At 36.4% G+C, this 23,607-nt stretch overlaps 1 protein-coding gene across 4 annotated transcripts in view; it reads right to left on the minus strand.

Annotated features, from left to right (window-relative positions):
• The window catches only part of Lrba (LPS responsive beige-like anchor protein), a 539,975-nt gene that overhangs the window by 414,879 nt on the left and 101,489 nt on the right, over positions 1-23,607 (minus strand). For all 4 annotated transcript variants that reach the window (XM_040752567.1, XM_040752566.1, XM_040752565.1 and 1 more), the window contains exons 23-30: positions 14,434-15,492; positions 10,201-10,379; positions 9,282-9,435; positions 8,728-8,908; positions 6,906-7,033; positions 6,402-6,509; positions 4,053-4,212; positions 703-1,153 (exon numbers count right to left, since the gene is read on the minus strand). In XM_040752567.1, the coding sequence (XP_040608501.1) occupies positions 703-1,153; positions 4,053-4,212; positions 6,402-6,509; positions 6,906-7,033; positions 8,728-8,908; positions 9,282-9,435; positions 10,201-10,379; positions 14,434-15,492 (2,420 nt within the window). The remainder of the gene's footprint in view (positions 1-702; positions 1,154-4,052; positions 4,213-6,401; positions 6,510-6,905; positions 7,034-8,727; positions 8,909-9,281; positions 9,436-10,200; positions 10,380-14,433; positions 15,493-23,607) is intronic.

A 23,607-nucleotide genomic window follows, 5' to 3' on the forward strand; every position in this document is an offset into this window, starting at 1 on the left:
AGCAATACTGAGGTCTTGGGTAGTTAGAAAAATAGCCAAATCTATAAAAACAAAAATTCCAGCTGGCCATTGGTGGAGCAAGCCTTTAATTTCAGCACTCAGGAGGCAGAGGGAGGCGGATCTCTGTGAGTTCAAGGCCAGCCTGGTTTACAGAGCAAATTCCAGGACAGCCTTCAAAGCCACAGAAAAATCCTGTCTCAGAAAAAAAAAAATCCTGTGGACTACAAAAATCAACAAAGATTCTGTAGTTAGCTTTTTCAAACTACCCATACTCAGAACACCTGGTTGAATTCTTGTATTCGCTGACATCTGGATCCCCATTTTTGTTGTTGTCACAAAGGCTGACACAACTGAAAGCAAGGGAATTTATGGCATCTATGGCAAGTTCAAATAATGCCTGAGGTGTAACCAAAAAAAAAAAAGGGACGGAGGGAGAGAGAGGAGGGCAGGCAGGCAGGCAGGCTGGCTCTTTCACACACAATGTGCATTACTAATAATTTTAGGTGCACATAAAATGTTAATAAATGTTTGAAATACTGCACAAACCACACAGCAAACCCACCCTTATATTTTTTTATAAATTAGATCAAAACATTCTACTCTAATGTTAAAGCCACAAAATTTAGACTTTCATAATGAATTCCTGTTGGCCTTTAGAATTTGCAAACATCAGCATACCGAAACAAACAGTTATTTACATACCTGTCAAAAGATCTGAACTGTACAGGTGGGTCAACAGACAGATCCCCAAGAGCACCAAGGCAGGTGGGGGGTAGAAGGGCTGGATCCACTGTGACTCCATCTGCTGGCATATTAACCAAACTCCGAAGAATGTCCTTCACATTGACGTTTTTTGAAACTGGAACTGATGCTGTCACCTTCTTATCCAACTCGTTTCCTCCATCAATTTTTGTTTCCTGAGATTTATTGACTTCCAAAGAAAGAGTGCACAGCACCTCACTGATGGCATCTGGACCAGCGCTGACACCCAGAGGCGCAGCTGGAGAAGCTGTAGACAGATTGCTTCCTAAGCCAGAAGCTGTTTCTTCACCAAGGCCAGAGTCCCTCCTTCGAGTAGATGAGCTGTCCTCCACTGATTCTTCCACTGATGATAGAGTTAAATGGCTAAATTCTGCTGGTGTGTTTTCTGCATCTTACCCATGAACAGAAAAGTAAATTTAAAAATCAAGAACTAATTTTTTAAAGGTATATTCAGTAGCCACTCAAGATTTTATGAAATATGTGTCACGTTCTCCCAAAATCAAAATTAACATAAACTATAAAATATGAGGGACTGTACCTTATATCCAAAATAGATATGCTAAATAAAATATGCTAAAATGTATGATGATTGTAACATATGCATGGATTATAACACAAAGTTGAATGCCAACAGTGCACAAAATAAAACCTCCTACCTCACACATAATTTGCACTGCTTGGGAAAATGGTCAAGTCCTCCAATATATAGAATAAATAAATGCTGCTGGCGATCCTCAACCCTGCTGAGACAGTGTCTCATGTATCCCAGGATTGCTATGAACCCAAGGAAGACCTTGAACTTGTGATCTTATTCCCTCCACCTCTTGTGAACTGAGATTACAAACATGTGCCACTATGACCAGTTGATGAGGGGTGGGGACTCAATCTCAGGGCTTCATGCATGCTAGGCAAGCACTGTATCAACTGAGCTAAATCCATAGCCCAAACAACCCCATTTTGTTTTTTAACTTCACCCTCTCCAATCAAACTTACAATCATTCTAACCAATAGGTTCTTTTCAAGTTCATCCAAAACCTACACCTTGCCAAATTTTAAGATCAGTCCTCATCCCTAATAGCACTTGACAACAAAGCAACTGCTGGATGTCCTCTGGAATTTGATAATTCTTTTTTCCCTTGACTGAGAGTTTTCTTTTTCTTCTATGCCTTCACCAGTAGTTTCTCATTAATACCTTCAACTTCTTTTTCCCTGATTTATTAGGTTCAAAGAACTGAGGGGTCAATCCTTGGTCCTTTCAGTACTTAGTTCTCTCAGCACCTCTCTCTACCTACGTGTATTTTCCCATAGTTATTCCACCCACCCTCCACATTACAAATACCTCCACCCACACACTAAAGGTGTGTGTGGGGGTGTGTGTCTGTGTGTCAGAAGGTTGAAAACTGAATTATTTCACATTTGACCTACTCCAGCATATCTTATAGTAATTACTGAATATCTGTTCTTTTTTAAATGCCCACATTAATGTTCAGAAATACTGTTATTCTGTCACACAAATATATCCAAAATCTGACTGCCTCTTATTATTTGTGTGATTACAACCATAGCCCATCAAGTCATCACATCAAGGGAATTACTGCATTGTCCTCTTAACTGGTAGTGGAAGGCAATTACTTTAATGATCCTACTGACGCACACCTCCTGGTACTTAAGAAATCCTTCAATCTGAACTAGACCAATACTATGTTTAACCAGTAGAACAGAACCAGTTCCAAGGCTGAGTTATAATAAAGCCTGACAGGCTTGACTTTTCCAGACTCCAAACCAGCCATTTAGAAATTTAACTGACTTCTACTCTAATGATGGAGACTACACAGAAACAGAAATGTCTTTCAAACTAATGGAAAAAACAAAGAATTAAGTTAACAAATAGCCGGCCGTTGGTGGTGCACGCCTTTAATCCCAGCACTCGGGAGGCAGAGGCAGGCGGATCTCTGTGAGTTCAAGGCCAGGCTGGACCGACAGCCTCCAAAACAGAGAAACCCTGTCTCGTAAAACCAAAAAAAAAAAAAAAAAAAAGGTTAACAAATTAACAAATAACATTGGCTCAGCTGCTTCTCTAAGCGAAGCCCAGCCTAGAGACCTTTCAGCTGAGGCACTAAACAGCAGAAACATAATCTTAGACATTAAGTCCCAAGAAACATCAAGAGCAGGGGTGAGTATTCCCACCATGCCATACTCAAATGACACCCACAGAAATCATGGAATATAAAGATAATTGTAGTTTTCAGCCACTAATTTTCTAAGTACTATGTCACGTGGCAGCACCAAAACAAAACACTGGTTTTTCTTCCCCTATGGAGTGTAACCTCAACATAAAATCCAGAGTTACTTAATCTATTTTATTTATTATCATTGTATGTGTTTATAATATGCATATGATATATATACATTTTATATATATATATATATACATACATTTGAACAGTGGTGTACACATGCCATGGTACACATGTGGAGGACAGGGGACAACTTACAAAAGTCAGTTCTCTCCTTCCACTGTGGATTCTGGGAGGCTAAACTCAGATCATTAGGGTTGCATGGCCAATGCTTTTATTTTTAAAATACATGTCAGTTATAACTTTGTACTGAACATTCCAATGACTATTCATTTCTCTTAAAGAAAAAGGCATAAACCATCTCTCCTGTCATGCCTGACATTTTATTTACTATCACTTTTATGGACCTCTACAATACTATAAAATTTATCTATTAAAAATATTTTCTGTCTCTTCCTGCCAGAGATAAGCTTCATGGCAGTGGAGTCTTTTGCTTCCTGTATGAATACAAGTATTAGGATAGGTACTGAATGAAAACCTATGAAAAAAACAAAACACCCCCTCCTCTCGGTGCAGCTAGTTCTATGACTATCAAAGCTGTTTACCTAACTATACCTCTGTAACTGAAAGCTACTTTTAAAACTAAAGTTATCACTATTAATTGTTTAAACAACTTCCTAGAACACTGTTGTGAAAGACTGATTTATCCTTCACAGCAAAAACTAAATTAAACTTAGGATTATTTACTTATAAAGGGTAACATTTTCTTATCTTTTAATTAGATGGTCACTTACAGTACCCAACTGAAAATAATTATGCAATATGTAAATTATTGAGTCATTGGTAAACATAAATTAAAATGTTTTGCTATTAGTAAATATGAAGCTATGCTCTCACTTTACACATAGGTGGGCTTATGTTCCAGAATCAGTGTCTTCACTGGGTAAAGTTGTTTGAACTTTGGATGTCAGGGAATAAACTGTGGAAGCTTACCAGGAAGTGATGCATTCCCATTTTCACTACCAGCTTCCTTAAGACACTGACTATGTCTTTCATCTTGGGGTTCCAAAATGTCTCTATATTTTGAGACCATCAGAACAGAGATAAAGTAAACAACAGCCAAAGCTAAAAATTGAGCTTGCTTGCTATCCTCCTGAGAAAAAAACAAAAGTAATTGTTCATGGCACTATTGACACTTTAATCTTATTTCACATTAAAACATTTAAATGTAGACTACGCTCACAAATCTTTCAACATGCACAGAAAATATGTCATTTATATAATAATTTATAATTAAATATAATGATTCTTAAAAACATTTCAGTAAAGGTTAGGTATATTCTTGGCAGCATCTTTATGAAAATGTCTAAACTTACAAACACAGAAACAAAAGACCTAATTCAACTTTAAAAATTGAGTGCTCAATCTTAAGAGACATATTATGCCATACTTTATAAGGCAACTCAAATATTAATTACCACAATATAAAAATAACTGATTTTTTAACTTCTCATCATAAAAATCCAAACATAAATGTAACATCACAATAATGTTGCACTATGATACCCAGCATATCCAGAACAAAAATCCATGACAAAAAAGTAAAGCTGTCACATAGAGAAACAGATGGAAAAGGAGAAGAGTATTTTAAATATCATAGGCAAACAGAAGTCAGGACTTAATACACAGTATTTTCCTCAGAGAAAACGAAAACCAAACTGAGACATAGAGGTAGCCATGCTAACTCTACCGATGACCTGCACGTGACAATCAATGACCTCTGTATCCATTCTGATAATGCCTCAGAAAGGCATAACTTAATAATTTTAATTTTAAAAAATCAAACGTCTATCGAATCCTAAAATTAAATGCATCTCAAGTAGCTGGTATTTGGCAAGCTTCTAAGTCTAAAGATACATACAAGCAAATTGGTACTTGCCCTAGACCTTCAGCTTTGTTGCCTAGACAGCAGATGGAAACTTAAGGGAAAATTAAATTAAACATCAATTATTATTTACTGTTTTCATACATGAAATTCTCAAAAGATAAAATTTTTAAATTACAAATATAACTAACTACTGTCAGAAGTTCTAGATACAACTTCAGAAAAAAAATCAGATATCAAACTCTCCCTTAACAAGTCTACTGGAAGCAATTTTTAGACACATTTCTAGTATGATAAAATCTATAGTACCTTATAAGTTGCAAGTATAAATTTCTTAGTCTTAGTAGAAAAGATAAATGTACATTTTTCCTTTTTTATTAAGCATTCCTTTCCTGCCATGTCTTATACCTGCTAACGATATCACCATTAAGCAAATCATTTATGTGGTCTTCTTTGTCAATCATTGATTACTTATGTCTAACTAAATCCTTATTCATCCCATTAAATTACGAGAATCCTTAACTCACTTCCTCCACCTCTCTCTACTGTGTGCTTCCTAGCACACGAAACCTAAGCCTGCCATCTTCCTGATGGGACTATACATGAGACAGGAGACACACAGCACCTGGAACTGTACTGTTCAGTCAGACTTCAAACGTAGCGGTGGCGATGATAATCCAGGAGTGAAATCACAAATGACTTCACTTTAAGATTTCAACTTTATAAAACTTTAAAAATATAACATCAAAATCTACTAAAACAAAATTATTTTCTTCATTAAAAAGTTAAAAAAGACAGGAAGACATGTGACAACAGTCAGCAGTCACAGCTCTTGAGAGGCTAGAAAGACAGAGAGTGAAAGCTAGCTTGAGCTGCATAAAACCCTACCACAAAACTAAAAAAAAAAACAAGCAAAACAAAAAAGTTTAAAATACTGTAATAGGAGGAACATTTCATTATGTACCCTTTCATTACATTTTAACAATCCTTTGAAAAAATTAATATCCAGTAAAATAATACAATATTAGGAGGTAGTAAGTACATGTTATTACAGTAAATGCAAGGATTCTGGAGGCAAAACTACCCGGTTTCAATTCTGACTGCCATTTACTAGCAACCTCATTTGAGCAGGCTACTTAAGCTCTCCACACCTGTAAAATGGGAATTACGAAAGCACACAAGTGAAATTTGGACTCGCTATGAACACATGAGGCGAACAAGCCATGCTTCTTATGTGACAGTGGACTGCTCTTTCACTCTGATGAACCATCTCTGTTTATTCAGATAACCCTTTTACCGTTGCAATATTATAAAAGCAATGCCAACAAACCTGGTTTCTAGGCTTGCCTGTTAAATCTATCTATATTATTTCACAAAGTTTCTTCTTTAAGGACTTCAAGCCCAAGAGGAGGCACATACTAGCTAACAGAATTCTTGAAAGAAATATTTTAACTTACAATGTCTCTGAAAACAACTGCTCGTAGCCGATTAATGTCCATGTCTTGCAGAAGTCTGTCAAGATCTCTTACTGGAGATATACCACCAGTAACAATGTCCACTGGGCTCTATTTGAGATAAAATAATAATAATACATATATACATTAAACAGACTTAAAATCAATGAACACAGTAAAGTATCAGAAAAGCATGCAATAATATGAAAAAAACAGAGTTTTTCATATGATTTTTCTTTTCTTGTAGGGATTGGGTATGGCAGGGGGAGTCACATTAGGAAAATTGACATAGCAGCAATGAAACGTATTGGAAAAGCAAACAAGATTGAGTATACACAAATATTTACCATGTATTTAAACATAAACATGTTATATTGACAGAAGAATATGACTATTTTAGACTATGTGAGATTTATTTAGCTTTATGTTGAAATGAACAAACTGATTTAGGATCTTAATTGTGGAATACAAATATGTTTTTATGAAATTGATGATCCCATATCTTACCTTTGCTGCAGATTTCCCCATGGGAATCAGGCTATGTACTGTTTTCAAGCTTTTTGCTGTGTCTCCTCTAGCTTTCAGCTGGGAATGCTGTTGACACTCTAAGCAATTCCTTACAGCCACTGCACACACTATAATGTATTTTAAGAAAAAGGTTGGGAAAGAAAAAAATGTATTTAAGGTTACAGCAAAGATATAAATCACCTACACAGTACAATTCCTGCTACACTTTATTCAAAACAGATTACCTCCACAAATTCCTAAAATGTCCCCAGACTATCACCTAGTGTTTATTGTCTGATTTTATTCTCTGTTATGGTTAAGACCTGGGAATACAGCTCAGGTGGTAGAGTGTTTACCTAACACTGCTGAGACTTTGGGTTTAATGCCTATCCTCAGCATAAAACGGGGTTTGGTGGTATATGCCCGTATTCCAGCACTGGGGAGGAGGAGGCAGGAGGATTGCAAGTTCAAATGTCATATTCAACTACACAGCAAGTTCAAAACCAACTTGGTCATCATAGAATCCTGTTTCAAAAAATGCCCTCTGGCCCATCTCAAGAATGATTTAAGAAGTTCTGCTGAAAGGGAACCAGTTCATAAATGGTTTGCTGTGTCTTGTTGTGCTACAAAGGACTGAAGCCAGAGCCGCAGAGTACTAGTCAATTACTATTAACACTGCAGTACACAGCCAGCCCAGTTCAGAAATCCTGGTAAGTTTAAAATGTAATAGACCCATGCAGACAAATCTACATTCAGATTTCAACGGTACTAATTATAGTTTTAAATTTGAGATAAATTTCTTAATTTTTTGACCTATAATGTTCACATGAACAAAAGAATAATTTTTGAAATATCAAAACCAGCACTGATGACAGAAGTTAATAACAACAGCTTCCATTTTGTTATGCACAATATGCAATTTTTAAATAATTCCTACATATCGTTACACCAATTTCTTTAAAGCATACTAGTTCTAAAAGCTATGCTGCAAGACACTTTAGTGAAGAGTATAATGGTATAGAAAAGTCTAATTATGGATATTTACTAGTTTCTATTACAAATTACTGATAAATGTAGGAAAATGTTTCACTGATTAACTTTTTATAAATTACTGTCTTCATAAAGTCATAGTTCCTAAGGGCTTGCTTCCATGTCTTGGGTCTCCTCTCTCAACTATCTTTTCTCCACAAGCAAGTCAATTAACCAAATCTTAGTATTTACATGTAAATACAGGAATCTTTATGCAAAAAAAATGGTTTGCTTCATCTAATGAAGCCTTCTTAACACCAAACAACCAACAGTCATTCTCAGTACATTTGCTTTCACTTAAATAAGAACTGTTCCCAGAAGAACTGAGATCTAATGATTAAGTTAACTATTTTAAGAAACTATTCAAGCTTATTTGAATAATGTATACTTGAGTGATGCTCACTTAGAGCATTCCTACTGAAATGTCTGGAAGAGAAAGGGATCAGCATCTCATGGTATTTGGAAGACAAATACGGCCCTTACCCAAGATAAATAAATATGCTAACAAGATCTTCTGATGGTTTATAAAATTTGAAAAGCACTACTTTAGAAAAAAAAGAGGCTAACAGAAAAGGGTGAATGTTGATCAGAATTGCCTTAGCAGCATGTCGATTACGCCCACCCCATGACCAAACGTGATAGCTACTACTACCATGCTCACTAAAATACAGTCATATGGCAACATGGCAAGCATGTACCTTTTCCAAAAATAAGAAAAATTTTACTTATCCATCAGTGTGGGTGACTAAAAATGTTAAATATAATATTTAACTAATGACTTTTAACAACTTACCAAGTCGGAGACACTGTCGCAGAATTCCTCCAGATGACATATTTTTTTCAGCTTCAATTTCAGAGAAACCAAGAGAACTTGCAAATATAAGCACATCCACGAGGCTAATTAGCCTCTGCAAAAATGTCACTGAGGTTTCTATTGAAAGGCCTTGAGTAGGTTCAATATTCTCCAATTCATGCTGCAAAGAATAAAGGTTGATAATTATATCTACATTTACATCTACATTACTCAAATTTCTAGGTTTTTTTTCAAGATCAGGCTTTCTGTAAATCTAGAATAGACTGATTTACTCTTTTGCGCTGAAAAAAAAAAAGAGCAATAGGAACACTTTCATCATATTCTTCATGAGCTAACACATGCCTAATGAAGTAACATTCCTTATAGATCTTTCATTCTTGCAATACATCCTAAGACCTTTTCAGGTAAATATAGAGATGTGTTTTTATTTCAGCAGTTATGATGTACAGCAACCACCTGACTACGCTTTAATCAATAAGAACACAGTGCATTCAGGATTTCAGACCAATTGTATATAGTAGTTAAATCCTTACTGTGGCCGATGTAGCAGCTGAAAGCAATGGCAGTATACCCCCACAAGCCATGACCATATTGTCCATCACTTGAGAGATGAGATGAATTGTGTTGTGTACAAAGATGACATTATCACTGCTATTCACGAAGTCCATAACTGTCTTTGTTGAATGGCTGTTCAAAGATACATTATGTTTACTGATGAAGCTAAAGAAAAGAAATCACAGTATGCCTGCTTAAGGGGAGGAAGAAAAGAAGATGCTTTTGAATCACCCTGGAAATGTAGCAGATATTGGGGGTGCACACTTCTTTAGAACAAGTAAAGCACTTCATCAGCAGTTACTGTCTATGTCCAAGACATATCTTTGCTAAAACACAGACACTTCTCATCATATATTTGATTATTAAGAAGTCACAGCAAAAAATAGGAAGCAAATAGTACTATGTATTCTATTAAAAATGAATTTTACTACTACTTTCTTACATAATACTTTTAAATATGCTAAGAGTCATAAAGAAAACAAAATCAACAAATTGGATTATTTTAATATTGTAAATCACACAATGGAAAATATAGATTTCTTAAGCTAAATATATGAACAATATTGTACATGAATTTCAACTAAATTTTGACATTAACAATAATAAGCCCACTTGAATACCTACCTTGTAGTTAATTCTAGTCCAGAAAAAATACTATAACAAACATTAAGCCATTTTTAATAAGGAAAATCTTGGATTTTTGTGGTTTTGTAGTCCAAATTGGGATTCCATGCATAGAACGGAGAATAAAACTGATGGTATAAAATACTAACATAGAATAATTTATATTCTGCTTTTCAACCAAATGTCTGGAGTAATATAAAACATTACCTAAATTTCTTTGAAAAAGGAGACTATGATTTCTATATGTCAACTCTAGTGAACATATGAACAAACCTTCTCCACATCTGTATATCTGTTTCTATAGAAAATAAGAGATCAGTGAGCAAACGCTGATGCATCAGAGACCACTTGAACTCAGGAATGCGAAACATGGTTGATCTGGAGTCCCTCCTTTGTTGGTCAACAGCATCTGGTACGGTTCCTTGTCCTGGATGTTCCTGTTGTCTTGATATCTAATAGAGAAAAGTTTAAGAAGTAATAAAGTAAGTTTAATGTCAAAAGAAGACATTAGCAAAGAATTCAGTGACTTCTATGAAATGCATCTAACAAACATTCAAATTCCAAGAAACCACCAAAGTAAAATCAGAAGAAATCTATCAACAAATAGCCTTACCATACAGTTAAAGCAAAGTCATCAATAATACTAATACCATAATTCAACAACAATTAGTATTGAGCCTTGTTATTGCAGATATTGCCACTGTGTCGCATTTCATAAAGGAATAAAGCAGTTTTTAATTTTTATTATTAGCAAAGACAACAGTATTTATGATCCAGACAGTAACCAGATTATTCTTCATTAGTTAAAATAAGATTAACAAAAGTCAACATAATGAAGAGCAGACAAAACAACGAAAAACAAAAGAAAGGGGGGAAATGGAGGACAGAGGTTAAGGAAAACAGGAATGAAAAAGCAATAATATACAACCAATTACATGTACCACATTACTATGAAATACTGATAAAAAAAGAAAACTGTGTCTCTCAATCACACAGACTCTTCTCATAGTACAAATAGACCATTATTTTGAAACCATACTCATTCATTCGTAATTACAGAGCCCCAGATTTAACCAGAAAAGGAATGTGCTAGAACTGACTTAGTTGAAGAAGGAAAAGCAAGTATTTCAAATAGTTGTTTTATAACTAAATTTATGCCAATTTTAAAGTTTGAAAGTGGTAATGTTTGGTGGTGCTGTATTAAAATAACAACAATTGTCATGTAATGAACTCACATTGGCTCTGAGAGTATAATCAGTAGAAGAGTATTTACATAGCGTGTATAAAACCCTGGGCTCTCTAGGCCCAGATGGCTTCAGCACAGAATTTTACCAGAAATTCAAAGATCAGCTTATACCAATTCTCCTCAAAGTATTCCATGCAATAGAAGCAGAAGGGTCTTTGCCAAACTCTTTTTATGAGGCTTCAATAACATTGATACCCAAGCCACACAAAGACACAACTAAGAAGGAGAACTTCAGACCAATATCCCTCATGAACACTGATGCAAAAATACTCAATAAAATACTGGCAAATCATATCCAAGAACACATCAGAAAACTCATCCACCATGATCAAGTAGGCTTCTTTCCAGGGATGCAGGGATGGTTCAACATATGAAAACCCATCAATGTAATACACCATATAAACAAGCTGAGAAACAAAAATCACATTATCATCTCACTAGATGCTAAAAAAGCCTTTGATAAAATTCAGCACCCCTTCATGATAAAGGTCTTGGAGAGATCCGGGATAACAGAAACATACCAAAACATCATAAAAGCTATATACAGCAAACTAACAGTCAACATCAAACTGAATGGAGAGAAACTCAAGGCAATTCCTCTAAGATCAGAAACAAGGCAAGGCTGTCCCCTCACCCCATACCTCTCCAATATTGTACTGGAAGTTCTAGCTAGAGCAATAAGACAAGAAAAGGAGATCAAGGGGATACAAATTGGAAAGGAAAAAAGTAAAACTTTCAGTATTCACAGATGATATGATAGCTTACATAAGTGACGCAAAAAACTCTACCAGGGAACTCCTATAGCTGATAAACACCTTCAGCAAAGTGTCAGGATACATGATCAACTCAAGAAAATCAGTAGCCCTACTATATACAGACAATAAAAGGGCCGAGAAAGAAATCAGAGAAACATCACCCTTTACAATTGCTTCAAAGAACATAAAATACCTGGGGGTAATGCTACCAAACAAGTGAAAGACCTGTATCACAAGAACATTGAGTCTTTAAAGAAAGAAATTAAAGAAGACACCACGAAATGGAAAGATCTCCCATGTTCTTGGATAGGTAGGATCAAAGTGGTAAAAAGGCAATCCTGCCAAAAGCAATCTACAGACTCAATGCAATCCCCATCAAAATCCCAGCACAATTCTTCAAAGACCTTGAAGAACAATTCACAACTTCATATGGAAAAACAAAAAACCCAGAATAGCCAAGACAACCCTGTTCAACAAAGCAACATCAGGAGGCATCACCATCCCTGACTTCAAGCTCTATTATACAGCTATAGTTCTGAAAACAGCTTGGTATTGGCACAAAAATAGACAGGTATACCAATGGAATCGAATTGAAAGCCCTGAGATTAATCCACAAACCTGTGAACACCTGGTTTTCGACAAAGAAGCTAAAATTATACAATGGAAAAAAGATAGCATCTTCAACAAATGGTGCTGGCATAACTGGATATTGGCATGTAGAAGACTGCAGATAGATACATGTCTATCGCCATGCACAAAACTTAAGTCTAAATGGATCAAAGATCTCAACATAAATCCAGCCACACTGAACCTGCTAGAACAGGAAGTGGGAGGTGCCCTTGAACAAATTGGTACAGGAGACTGCTTCCTGAACATAACACCAGTAGTACAGACACTGAGATTGACAATTAATAAACGGAACCTCCTGAAACTGACAAGCTTCTGTAAGGCAAAAGACACAGTCAGCAAGACAAAAAGACATCCCACAGATTGGGAAAAGATATTCACTAACCCCACATCTGACAGGGCTGATCTCCAAAAATTACAAAGAACTCAATAAGCAAGTCTCCAAAACACCAAAGGATCCAATTTAAAAAAGGGGGACGGAACAAAATAGAGAATTCTCAATAGAGGAGTATAAAATGGCAGAGAGACACTTGAGAAAGTGTACAACATCATTAGCCATTAGGGAAATGCAAATCAAAGCAACTCTGAGATACCTTACTCCTGTCAGAATGGCTAAAACCAAAGACACCAATGACAGTCTGTGCTGAAGAGAATGTGGAGAAAGGGGGAAACTCCTCCACTGCTGGTGGGAGTGCCAACTCATACAGCCACTATGGAAATCAGTGTGGAGATTCCTCAGGAAAATGGGACTCAGTCTACCACAAGACCCAGCAATTCCACTCTTAGGCATATGCCCAAAACACACCCATTCACACAACAAAGGCAAGATCTCCTGGGAAGATTGGGAACATTAGGGGAAGATAGATGGAGCCAGGAAAAAGAAAGGGATAAAAGGACGTGAGAAGAAGGTGTGGGGGAACAGGAAGGTTGAGTCAAGGTAGGAATAGAGGAGACCAGGCTGAGAGATACCATAATAGATGGAGTCATTATAGGCTTGAGGACAGAGCTGACACTAGTGAGATCTCCAGAGATCTACAAGGATAACACCAACTGGCAAACTAAGCAATAGTGGAGAGACTACATTAATTGCCCCTCCTTGATGGTAAAGTTGATGACTACCTTATATGCCATCCTAGAACCTTCATCCAGTGACTGATGGCAGCAGAGACAGATACCCACAGCTAAACACTGACCTGCACTCCTGGAACCTAGTGACAGAGATGGAGGAGTAATGAGCAAAGGGGTCAAGACCGTGATGGTGAAACCCACAAAGACAGCTGACCGGATAAGGGGGGAGCTCTTGAATCCCAGACTGATGGCTGAGAGGCCAACAGGGGACTGATCCAGACTCCGTGAATGTAGTCTCAGTGAGGAGGCCTCAGCAATCTCTGGGGCCTTGGGTAGTAGATCAGCGTTTATCATGGTTTATGAATGATCTTTGGGAGCCCATTCCAAATAGAGGGATGCTTTCTCAGCCTGGACACATGGGCAAGGGCCTAGGTCCTGCCCTGGATGAAATGATGGACTTTAGAGATCCCCCCAAGGAAGGCCTCACCATCCCTGGGGAATGATGTGGAGATTGGGTGGGGGGTTGGGAGGGCTGGTGGAGGGACAAGGGAGGAGGGGTGGGAGAGAGAGCACGGATTGACATGTAAAGCATTCATGTTTCTAATTTAAATTAAAAAAAAGAAAACCCTGGGCTCAATACTCAGCACCACAAAAATGAATGAATGAGTAAACAGTCATAAATTCAGACTAAATATCAAATTTTCTCAATGCCAAAGAGACAATACAGGTATACACAGTGTCACAGACAAACATGCAGGCAAAACATACATAGATATTCTTTTAGTTTTTTAAGATAATATCTATAATTACCTCAAGGCTATGTTGTTGAGGCTGGGGAGCTTCCATGCTTGTACTGGCCTTCAATTCAAACCTCTCGGTATCTGAAGCAACACTGGAAACATCTAGCTTAGCAATCTTTTGTTCAGAAGTAGTAGGAGCCTCAGAGACATTATCAGCAAAATCACTAACTGGTTGAGATTCTCCAGCACGGTTAGTTGCTTTTATCCCTTCATCCAGCATCTCATCAATGTCTGAGTGTACAGTTGTTTGGGAAACAGGAGATTCTGGTGAGGTAGCTAAAGACCCTGGTAAGGTCACAGTTAGGAAACTAGAATCTTTAGAATCTCTAGTTTCTGTATCATTTTGAATTTTAGTAATAGGTGCTTCCTCTTGAACTTCACAGTCATTACCACACATGTCTTGCCCGTCTCTGGCTTCAGAGTCAGCTACAGATGAACTATTACCTTGGATCTCTGTGGGCAGACTGGCTTCCTCAATAGGACTGCCTTCTACCTTCAGTTCCACATAATCATCATCTTCCTCTTCCTCTACTCCAGATTTCTCCAGTAATTCTGGCATCTCTGCAGCATCTTGCTCTGAGGGAGAACTTACAGATGCACTTATTTCACTCATGACCATTGTATCTTTGCTAGATAGTTCAAAAGGATTAGAGACAAGAGTCACAGATTCTACTGCATCAGAAGATGCTTCTAAATCACATGCAACCTTGACCTCACTTGTTGCTGCTTCTACCAAAGTGGCTTGATCCAATAACTCGTGGCTTTCTTTCTCCATTTTCTTTTCATCATTAGACATATCAGGTGTCTGCAGTTCAATGTTGGATGCAGAATCTACTGAGCTTGCCTTTCCAATACTTGAGTTCTCATCACTATTTCTACTGAAATGAGGAGAGTTGGGAGAATCCTTCAGATCTGAGTTCTGGGGCTGACCTGAAACATCAACATCTCTGGGAACACCAGTAACTTCTTGATCCAGACTTGAAGAACAAGGCCCTAATCCTTCATCACTTTTTCCCTGATGTTCCCTAAATATACTGGCAAGATTTTCTTTGTGTATTTCAAAAGTAACCTAGAAGAAATACATAAAATCAGTTAAGAGATAAAATCAGTTTAATGAGCACCACTTTATAGAATATAAAATTAAAATTCTTTCAATAATTATTTAAATGTATAGCTAATAATGATAAAATTTATGTTACTTATAATTCCTCATTTTGATGAAATTATTTTAATGACAACAGGTGGCACAGCATGAAATGATAAGAACATAATTACTCATAAAACTTACTCATAAAGATATGTGAAGAAAGAATTCTTTATTCCTCTACCCACTCTATATATTATACCAGGAACTACATATGTACTCATTAGAAAGAACATTACTCACTGGATGATATACAACTTTAATGCCATGAACACCCATTTCTCTATCATTTGTCCTCAGAAGAACATTTTTAAGTAAATTAAATATCTTTGACATTATAACAGCTCTAAATATAGCTACCAAAAAAAAACAAAATCTCATTTATACTTAGTTAATGGATACATGTTGTTTTGATAATGGACAAAAATCCAAATATTCTCCCAAAGGTCAACATTTATTTTCAAAGTTAGAGCTAGTTACAAATGGTGTCTCCTTCTTTTGGTTCACTCTCTGTTCAATACAAAAGCTGAAGCATTTACAAGACAGAACATAATACCAAAAAATCATGAAACTCCAAGTATATAAAAAAATAAGATATGCAACCTATTGTCATGTTGGACAGGAGACTGAGTTATTAAGGGGGAAAAACACCACAGGTTGGATAGAAGTTACTTTAAGGATTTGAAATGCTTTTAATATTCTAAATTCAGCTGTCATCAATGTTTTTGATCTTAGCCATTCTGACAGGTATTAGATGGTATCTCAGAGTTGTTTAGATTTGTGTTTCCCTGATGGCTAAGGATGTTAAGCAATTCCTTTTATGTCTTTCGGTCACTTAAGAGTTTCTTCTGTTGAAAATTCTGTTTACATCTGTATACTATTTTTTAATTGGATATCAAATGTGATATTTTGATGTCTAGTTTCTTGAGTTTTTTATATATTTTTGGGGATCAGCCCTCTGTCAGAAGTGGGGCTGAAGATCTTTTCCCACTCTGTAAGCTGCCATGCCCTTTGCCTTACAGAAGCTTCTCAGTTTCAGGAGATTCCATTTATTAATTGTTGATCTCAGTGTCTGTGCTACTGGTGTTATACATAGCAAGTGGTCTCCTGTAACCATGAGTTCAAGGCTACTTTCCACTTTCTCTTATATCAGGTTCAGTGTAACTGGATTTATGTTGAAGTCTTTGATCCATTTTGGACATGAGTTTTGTGTATGGGGATAGATATTTATCTATTTGCAATTTTTTGCAAGTCAATATCCAGTTATGCCAGCACAATTTGTTAAAGATGCTTTCTTTTTTCCATTGTACAATTTTGGCTTCTTTGTCAAAAATCAGGTGGTAATAGGTGTGTGAATTAGTATCAGGGTCTTCAATTAGATTCAGTTGACCCACATATCTATTTTTATGTCAATACCAAGCATTACTAAGTCTTTATAATAGAGCTTGAAATCAGGGATGGTGATGCCTCCAGAAGTTCCTTTATTGTACAGGATTGTTTTGGCTATCCTGATATTTTTTTGTTTTTTCATATAAGGTTGAGTGTTGCTTTTTTCAAGGTCTGTGAAGAACTGTGCTAGGATTTTCATGGGGATTGCATTGAATCTACAGACTGCTTTTGGTAAAATTGCCATTTTTACTATGTTGATCCTACCTATCTAAGAACATGGGAGATATTTCCATTTTCTGATATCTTCCCATAGTTATTTCTTTAAAGACTTTAAATTCTTGTCTCACAGGTTTTTCACTTGTTTGGTTAGAATTATCCCAAGATATTTTGTTTTTTGTAGCTACTGTGAAGGGTGATGTTTCTCTGATTTCTGTCTCAGCCCATTATCATATATATATAGGAGGTCTACTCATTTTTTTAAGTTAATCTTGTATCCTGGCACATTATTGAAATTACTGATCAGCTGTAGGAGCTCCATCGTAGAATTTGGGGGGGGTCAGTTATATACTATCATATCATCTGCAAATAGGGAAAGTTTGACTTCTTCCTTTCTAATTTGTATCCCCTTGATCTCCTTTTGTTGTCTTATTGCTCTAGCTTAGAACTTAAATACTATATTGGATAGATAGGCAAAGAGTCGACAGTCTTGCCAGGCGTTTGGTGGCACACGCCTTTAGTCCCAGCACTCGGGAGGCAGAGGCAGGCGGATCTCTGTGAGTTGGAGACCAGCCTGGTCTACAAAAGCTAGTTCCAGGACAGCCTCCAAAGCCGCAGAGAAACCCTGTCTCGAAAAACCAAAAAAGAAGAAAAAAAACAAAAGAGTAGACAGTCTGGTCTTGTTTCATGGAATTGCTTTGAGTTTCTCTCCAACTAATTTGATGTTGGCTATTGGCTTGCTGTATATTGCTTTTTTTATGTTTATATACATTCCTCATATACCTGATCTCTCCAACACCTTTATCATGAGAGGGTTTTGTCAAAGGTTTTTTTCAGCTTCTAATCAGATGATCATGTTTTTTGGTTGGTTTTGTTTGTTTTGCATTTTGCTTATATGGTGGATTACATTGACAGATTTTCACATGTTGACCCATCCCTGCATCATTGGGATGAAGCCTACTTGCTCATGGTGAATGATTTTTTTTATGTGTTCTTGAATTCGGTTTGCCAGTATTTTATTATGTCTGTGTCAATGTTCACGAAAAAGACTGGTGTAATTCTCTTAGTTGTGTCGTTGTGTGGTTTGGGTATTAGGGTAACTGAAGCCTCATAAAAAGAGCTTGGCAATGATCCTTCCTTTCTGGAACAATTTGAGGAGTATTGGTATTAGATTTTCTTTGAAATTCTGGTAGAATTCTGAACTGAGACCATCTGGCCCAGGGATTTTTTTGGTTGGGAGACTTTTGATGACTACTTCTATTTCATTAGGAGTTATAGGTCTATTTAAATTATTTATCTGGTCTTGATTTAATTCTAGTATGTGATATCCATAAATTTGTTTATTTCTTTTACATTTTCAAATTTTGTGGAATACAGGTTTTCAAAGTATGACCTAATGATTCTCTGGATTTTCTCAGAGTCTGTTGTTATATCCTCCTTTTCATTTCTGATTTTATTAATTTAGATATTCTCTCTCTGCCTTTTAGTTAGTCTGGATAAGAGTTTGTCTATCTTGTTCATTTTCTCAAAGAACCAACTCTTTGTATTGCTTATGTTGGAGAGATTGTAGAGTAAGGGGGACACTCCTCCACTGCTGGTGGGAATGCAAACTCTTACAGCCACTTTTGAAAAAAGTATGACAGTCATCAGAAAATTGGCAATCAATCTTCCTCAATACCCAGTGATACCACTCTTGGGCATATACCCAAAGGATACACAATCATATTACAAAGACATCTGTTCATCCATGTTCATAGCAGCATCATTTGTAATAGCCAGGACCTAGAAACCATCTAGATGCCCCTTAACCGAGGAATGAATAAAGAAATTTATGCAATGGAGTATTACTCAACAGTAAAAAACAATGACATCTTTAAATTTGCAAGAAAATGGATGGAACTAGGAAAAAAACATCCTGGGTGAGGTAACCCAGACACAGAAAGACAAATATGGTATGAACTCACTCATAAGTGGATATTAGACATAGTACAAAAGATAACCAGGCTACAATCCACAACCCCAGAGAAGCTAGGTAACAAGGAGGACCTTGAGAGAAATACATAGATTTGCCGAGTAAATTGGGAGCATGTGGGGACCTAAGACACTAAGCAATAGTGGAGAGGGTGTCTGACTGACCTTCCCCTGTAATCAGATTGATGGCTACCTGAATTATCATCATAGAACCTTCATCCAGCAACTGATGGAAGTAGATACAGAGATCCACAATTAAGCACTGGACTGAGCTCCTGGAGTCCAGTCAACAAGAGGTAGAAGCGATAGTATGAGTAAAGGGGTCAAGACCATGATGGGAAAACCCAAAGAAACAGTTGACTCAAGTTAGTGTGAGCTCACTGACTCAGGATTGACAGCTGGGGAACCTGCAAAGAACTGAACTAGGCCCTCTGAATGTGGGTGAAAGTTTATGGGGCCACTGGTAGTAGGACTAGGATTGAACTGGCTTTCTGGAGCTTATTCCCTATGGAGGGATACCTTGTTCAGCCTAGATACAGAAGAGAGGGCCTTGGTCCTGCCCCAACTTGGTGATGTAACAGACTTTGTTGACTCCCCATGGGAGGCCTTGGCTATATCTGAGGAGTGGATGGGGGGTGCAGGGTAAAGGGAAGGTGGGAGAATGAGAGGAGGGGAGGAGGGGGGATCTGGAATTGGTATGTAAAATAAAAGATTGTCTTAAAAAAGAAAAAAATTCTAAGTTCAATTGGTTTACTAATTTCTCCTTAATTTATTCCAACAAAATAAAAGCTAAGTGGTAATTAAACAATTACCACTGTTGTTATCTTTTTATGCTGTTTTCCTAAAGGTATTTGTGACTTAAAACTGATAATTCACAATTAATTACCAGATATTGTTCTAAATTACCCAGCTAAAAGACTAGTCATTAATCTTCACAACCATTTGATTGCTAATCTATAGCTGTTTGTAATGTTTGAAAAGCACTTCTATAAACTCCCAGCTAAAGGTACTTATGTGCTATTAACTACAAAATTTTTTGCCATTGCTTACAACTTAATTGGCACTCAAATTTACTAACTAGGAGATAAAGGAGAAATTAATCAAGACACTATTAGGATCTTTTTATTTCATATATTAAGAATGTCTAACTTATAATAATTTAGACTTTTTAAAAATTGACAACCATGTTTAGCAACTGGTTTTTCTTTAAACAAATGCATCTTTTCACTTTATTATTTTGCACAATACTTGCTGAATATGACATCTTGGTTTCTAGTTCTTAGATTATCAATGTTTTCCACAACAGATAAATAAGATATATGTTTTAAAGGCAACACAATCACTCCCTATGATATATCAATGTACATCAGTCAAAAGATTAGTACCATTGACAAAATCTTTAGAGACTGATAGAACAATATTCAACAATCGTACATGGCAGAAGATATAATAGTAAAATAAAGTCTTACACAAAGCAGTTATTCAAATCTATATTCAAAAGTGCTTTCTCTACTAGTAGAGTTTTCTGGTGAGATATCAAATATAAGGTTATGCTATCTCAGAGAAACTATTAAAATGACTGTGTTATGAAAATAACATTATAAGCTTAATAACAAAGAAAAACTACCCCATAAGAAAAACAAGTGATATATGCCATAACCATTGTACATTCATTCATTCATACAATGAACCAAAAGTGATTTTAGAATATGTTAACTCACATGGCTCAAATACAAAAAGCATACAGCATAAAAACATCTTTCTATCACACTCAACCTCAAAGGCAAAAATTCTACCAACAATCAAGTAATTAATTAGCTATTAATTTCCCATGTATCATTCCAGAGTATTGTTTTCCACATACACACAGGTATAAATTGCTATGTAAAACTTGTTATATAAAAAAATCTTTTTATTCAAATATACCATATGTTAACCAATATTCCGAATATTTTTCACCTAATTATTCTTGGTCAATTAGCTCAAAATATTATTACTGGAAGGTCTTATAATAAGTTGGTCCAGAATCTTTTTATACATCTAAAATAACTTATGCATAGTCTTCTGCGAGATGTTTGTGTTGCTTGAACATAATTATATTGTATTGTCTTTTTCTATCAATTTCTAATTGGGAATACTAATCTTTATCTTTAAGCAGTTCTTCCTACTTTAGTATTCGTCTTTTGACTTTGGGTTATAGAACTGTGTTTGATTTTGCTTTTGTTTTTGGATAACAAAGATGTGTTTGTTTGCTTTTAGTTAACAATGTTCAGAGTGCTGTATCAGAAAACACAGTGCTTCAAGAATTTACCTGAGCAACTGAGAAATTAGAAGGACACTGAACTTATGCTCCCATGTCTTAAGAAACAAGTCATACCCCCAAGAGATACCCTCCCTGTAATGGGAGGAAAGAATAATCTTGTTTCTACAAAGAGCAAATACTAGGAGGAATCTAAAATTCTGACACTTTGCTAATTTACTTGTAGCTCATGCTTTTTCACCTTATCTTTCCACAATGTTCCCTCTTTGTCTAACAGAGCATAAAAACAGCAAATTTAATGGTTTCACTGATTATTCATATCTTTATGATGGGCTTAAAATTTATTTTAAATGAATTGATACATATTTGTTTTATTTATCTTTTGCCAGTCTAATTTGCCAATGGCTGGGCCAATAAGGTAGATTTTTCTTCCCTACAAGAGTCTTCTTACAAATCTGCAGTTCTCACTCTGAAGTTCATCATAATCATTAGTAAGCCACCAAATAATATACACTTTCTCCTTTCATAAAATGTTTTAAGCAACATTTCCTTATCAATATGACATGAGTATATAATTTAAAGAGAAACTCTAAGATCATTAGCATCTGTCCTAAGTATGCTAATATATGGGAATATTCTATAATTTACTTAAAACAAAAGGTAAACTTGGTGCTGAAATTTCCATAAAATACCATAATTCCTAAATAGTAATTGCTCACCAGTCAATAATATTCTTTACAATACACTAAATTAAACTCATTTTCATAGGTGACTCTGCATGTATCTTTTAAGTTCTTAAGCAAAAGCTAACATACTAATGGTTCATACACAATACGGTAAGCCTTTGGTATCACTGAGAAACACTTAACTGCATTAGATAAAGTTAAGGAAAATCATGACAAAATAATACAGTAACCAGATTGTGACAGCACAATCCATAATCCCAGAACAAGAGAGACACAGACAAGAGGATCTGGAGTTCAAAGTCTGCCTTACCAGTTTGAGTGGTCATATGGAAACCTACTACACTAAAAGCTTCTTAAAATACATACATATACAAAAGAAATCTAAATGAAATCACCAAATAATGAGGGGGGATAAAGTCCCAACCAGGCTTCTCTTGCCACCAAATGAAATCTCCAGTGCCAGGAATGAGTTATATTTAACAATTAAATTGTTGGCCATGGAAACACATAAACAACTCAGGCTATTGCCAAGGCTACTTACTGATAGTAAGGCCCCATTACAAAACTCATTGAGCATGGAGAAGTAAAACTGGTGAGCACCTAGAGCCTTCACTCCTACTGACTAATGTTCATGGTACTGGAAGATACTCTGCATGCTACCAAAAGAGATAGGTAATCACCAGCCTAGCTGAAAATCCAGCAATCTACAGTGGTAATTTGCCTGCACAATATGCTGGTGTAGTGGCACAGAAGCTGTGGGAGTAACTGACCACTATCTGACTGGATTTAAGGTCAACTCCGTAAGATGGAACCTATGCCTGACACTGCTCAGGTGGCCAAGGATCAAAGATCACATAGGCCACAAACCTGGAAAAAAACCAAACACTATTGTTCTGCTAAAAGAACATAGCAATATAATAACTCCTAATGACTGTAAAGGGAAACCTTTTCCTTGAGAGAAGCCTTCCCGACAGCCTGATTCCAGAGCGGCATGAGTCCCAAGCAACACACAGGAGGCTATATTAATTATGAAGCTGTTGGCCTTGCTTGTTTCTTATTGGCTAGCTCTGACTTAAGTAATTACCTCATAATTGTTAATCTAAGTATTTCTCTTACTGGAGAACTTTCCAGGCTTCCTACCCCATGGTGTTACATCTTGACTCCCTGGGTTTCTCCTGTGTTTCTCCTACCCAGAGTCCTCCTGATTTCCTAGTCCCACCTATCTTGGTTCCCTATTGGCCAACAGTGCTTTATTGACATATACACAGGACTTCCCCCATCAAATGACATTCTGCTATACCAATAAATCAGGTCCTCACTCAGCCATCATCAGAAAAGCTTCCTCCTTCAGGAGATGGAAATTAATATACAGGCCCACAACTGGATAATGTGCTGAGAATGAGAGATATTGGAACATTCACTTCTAAATGGGATATCGTCATCAAACCCTGCCTCTCGTCTAGCATGTTCCATGTTGTTGGGCACCCAATGTTGGGTGTCCAATGTTGTGTGGGTCAG

Source organism: Mesocricetus auratus, unplaced genomic scaffold, assembly GCF_017639785.1.
Source record: "Mesocricetus auratus isolate SY011 unplaced genomic scaffold, BCM_Maur_2.0 Super-Scaffold_100009, whole genome shotgun sequence".
Taxonomy (NCBI): domain Eukaryota; kingdom Metazoa; phylum Chordata; class Mammalia; order Rodentia; family Cricetidae; genus Mesocricetus; species Mesocricetus auratus.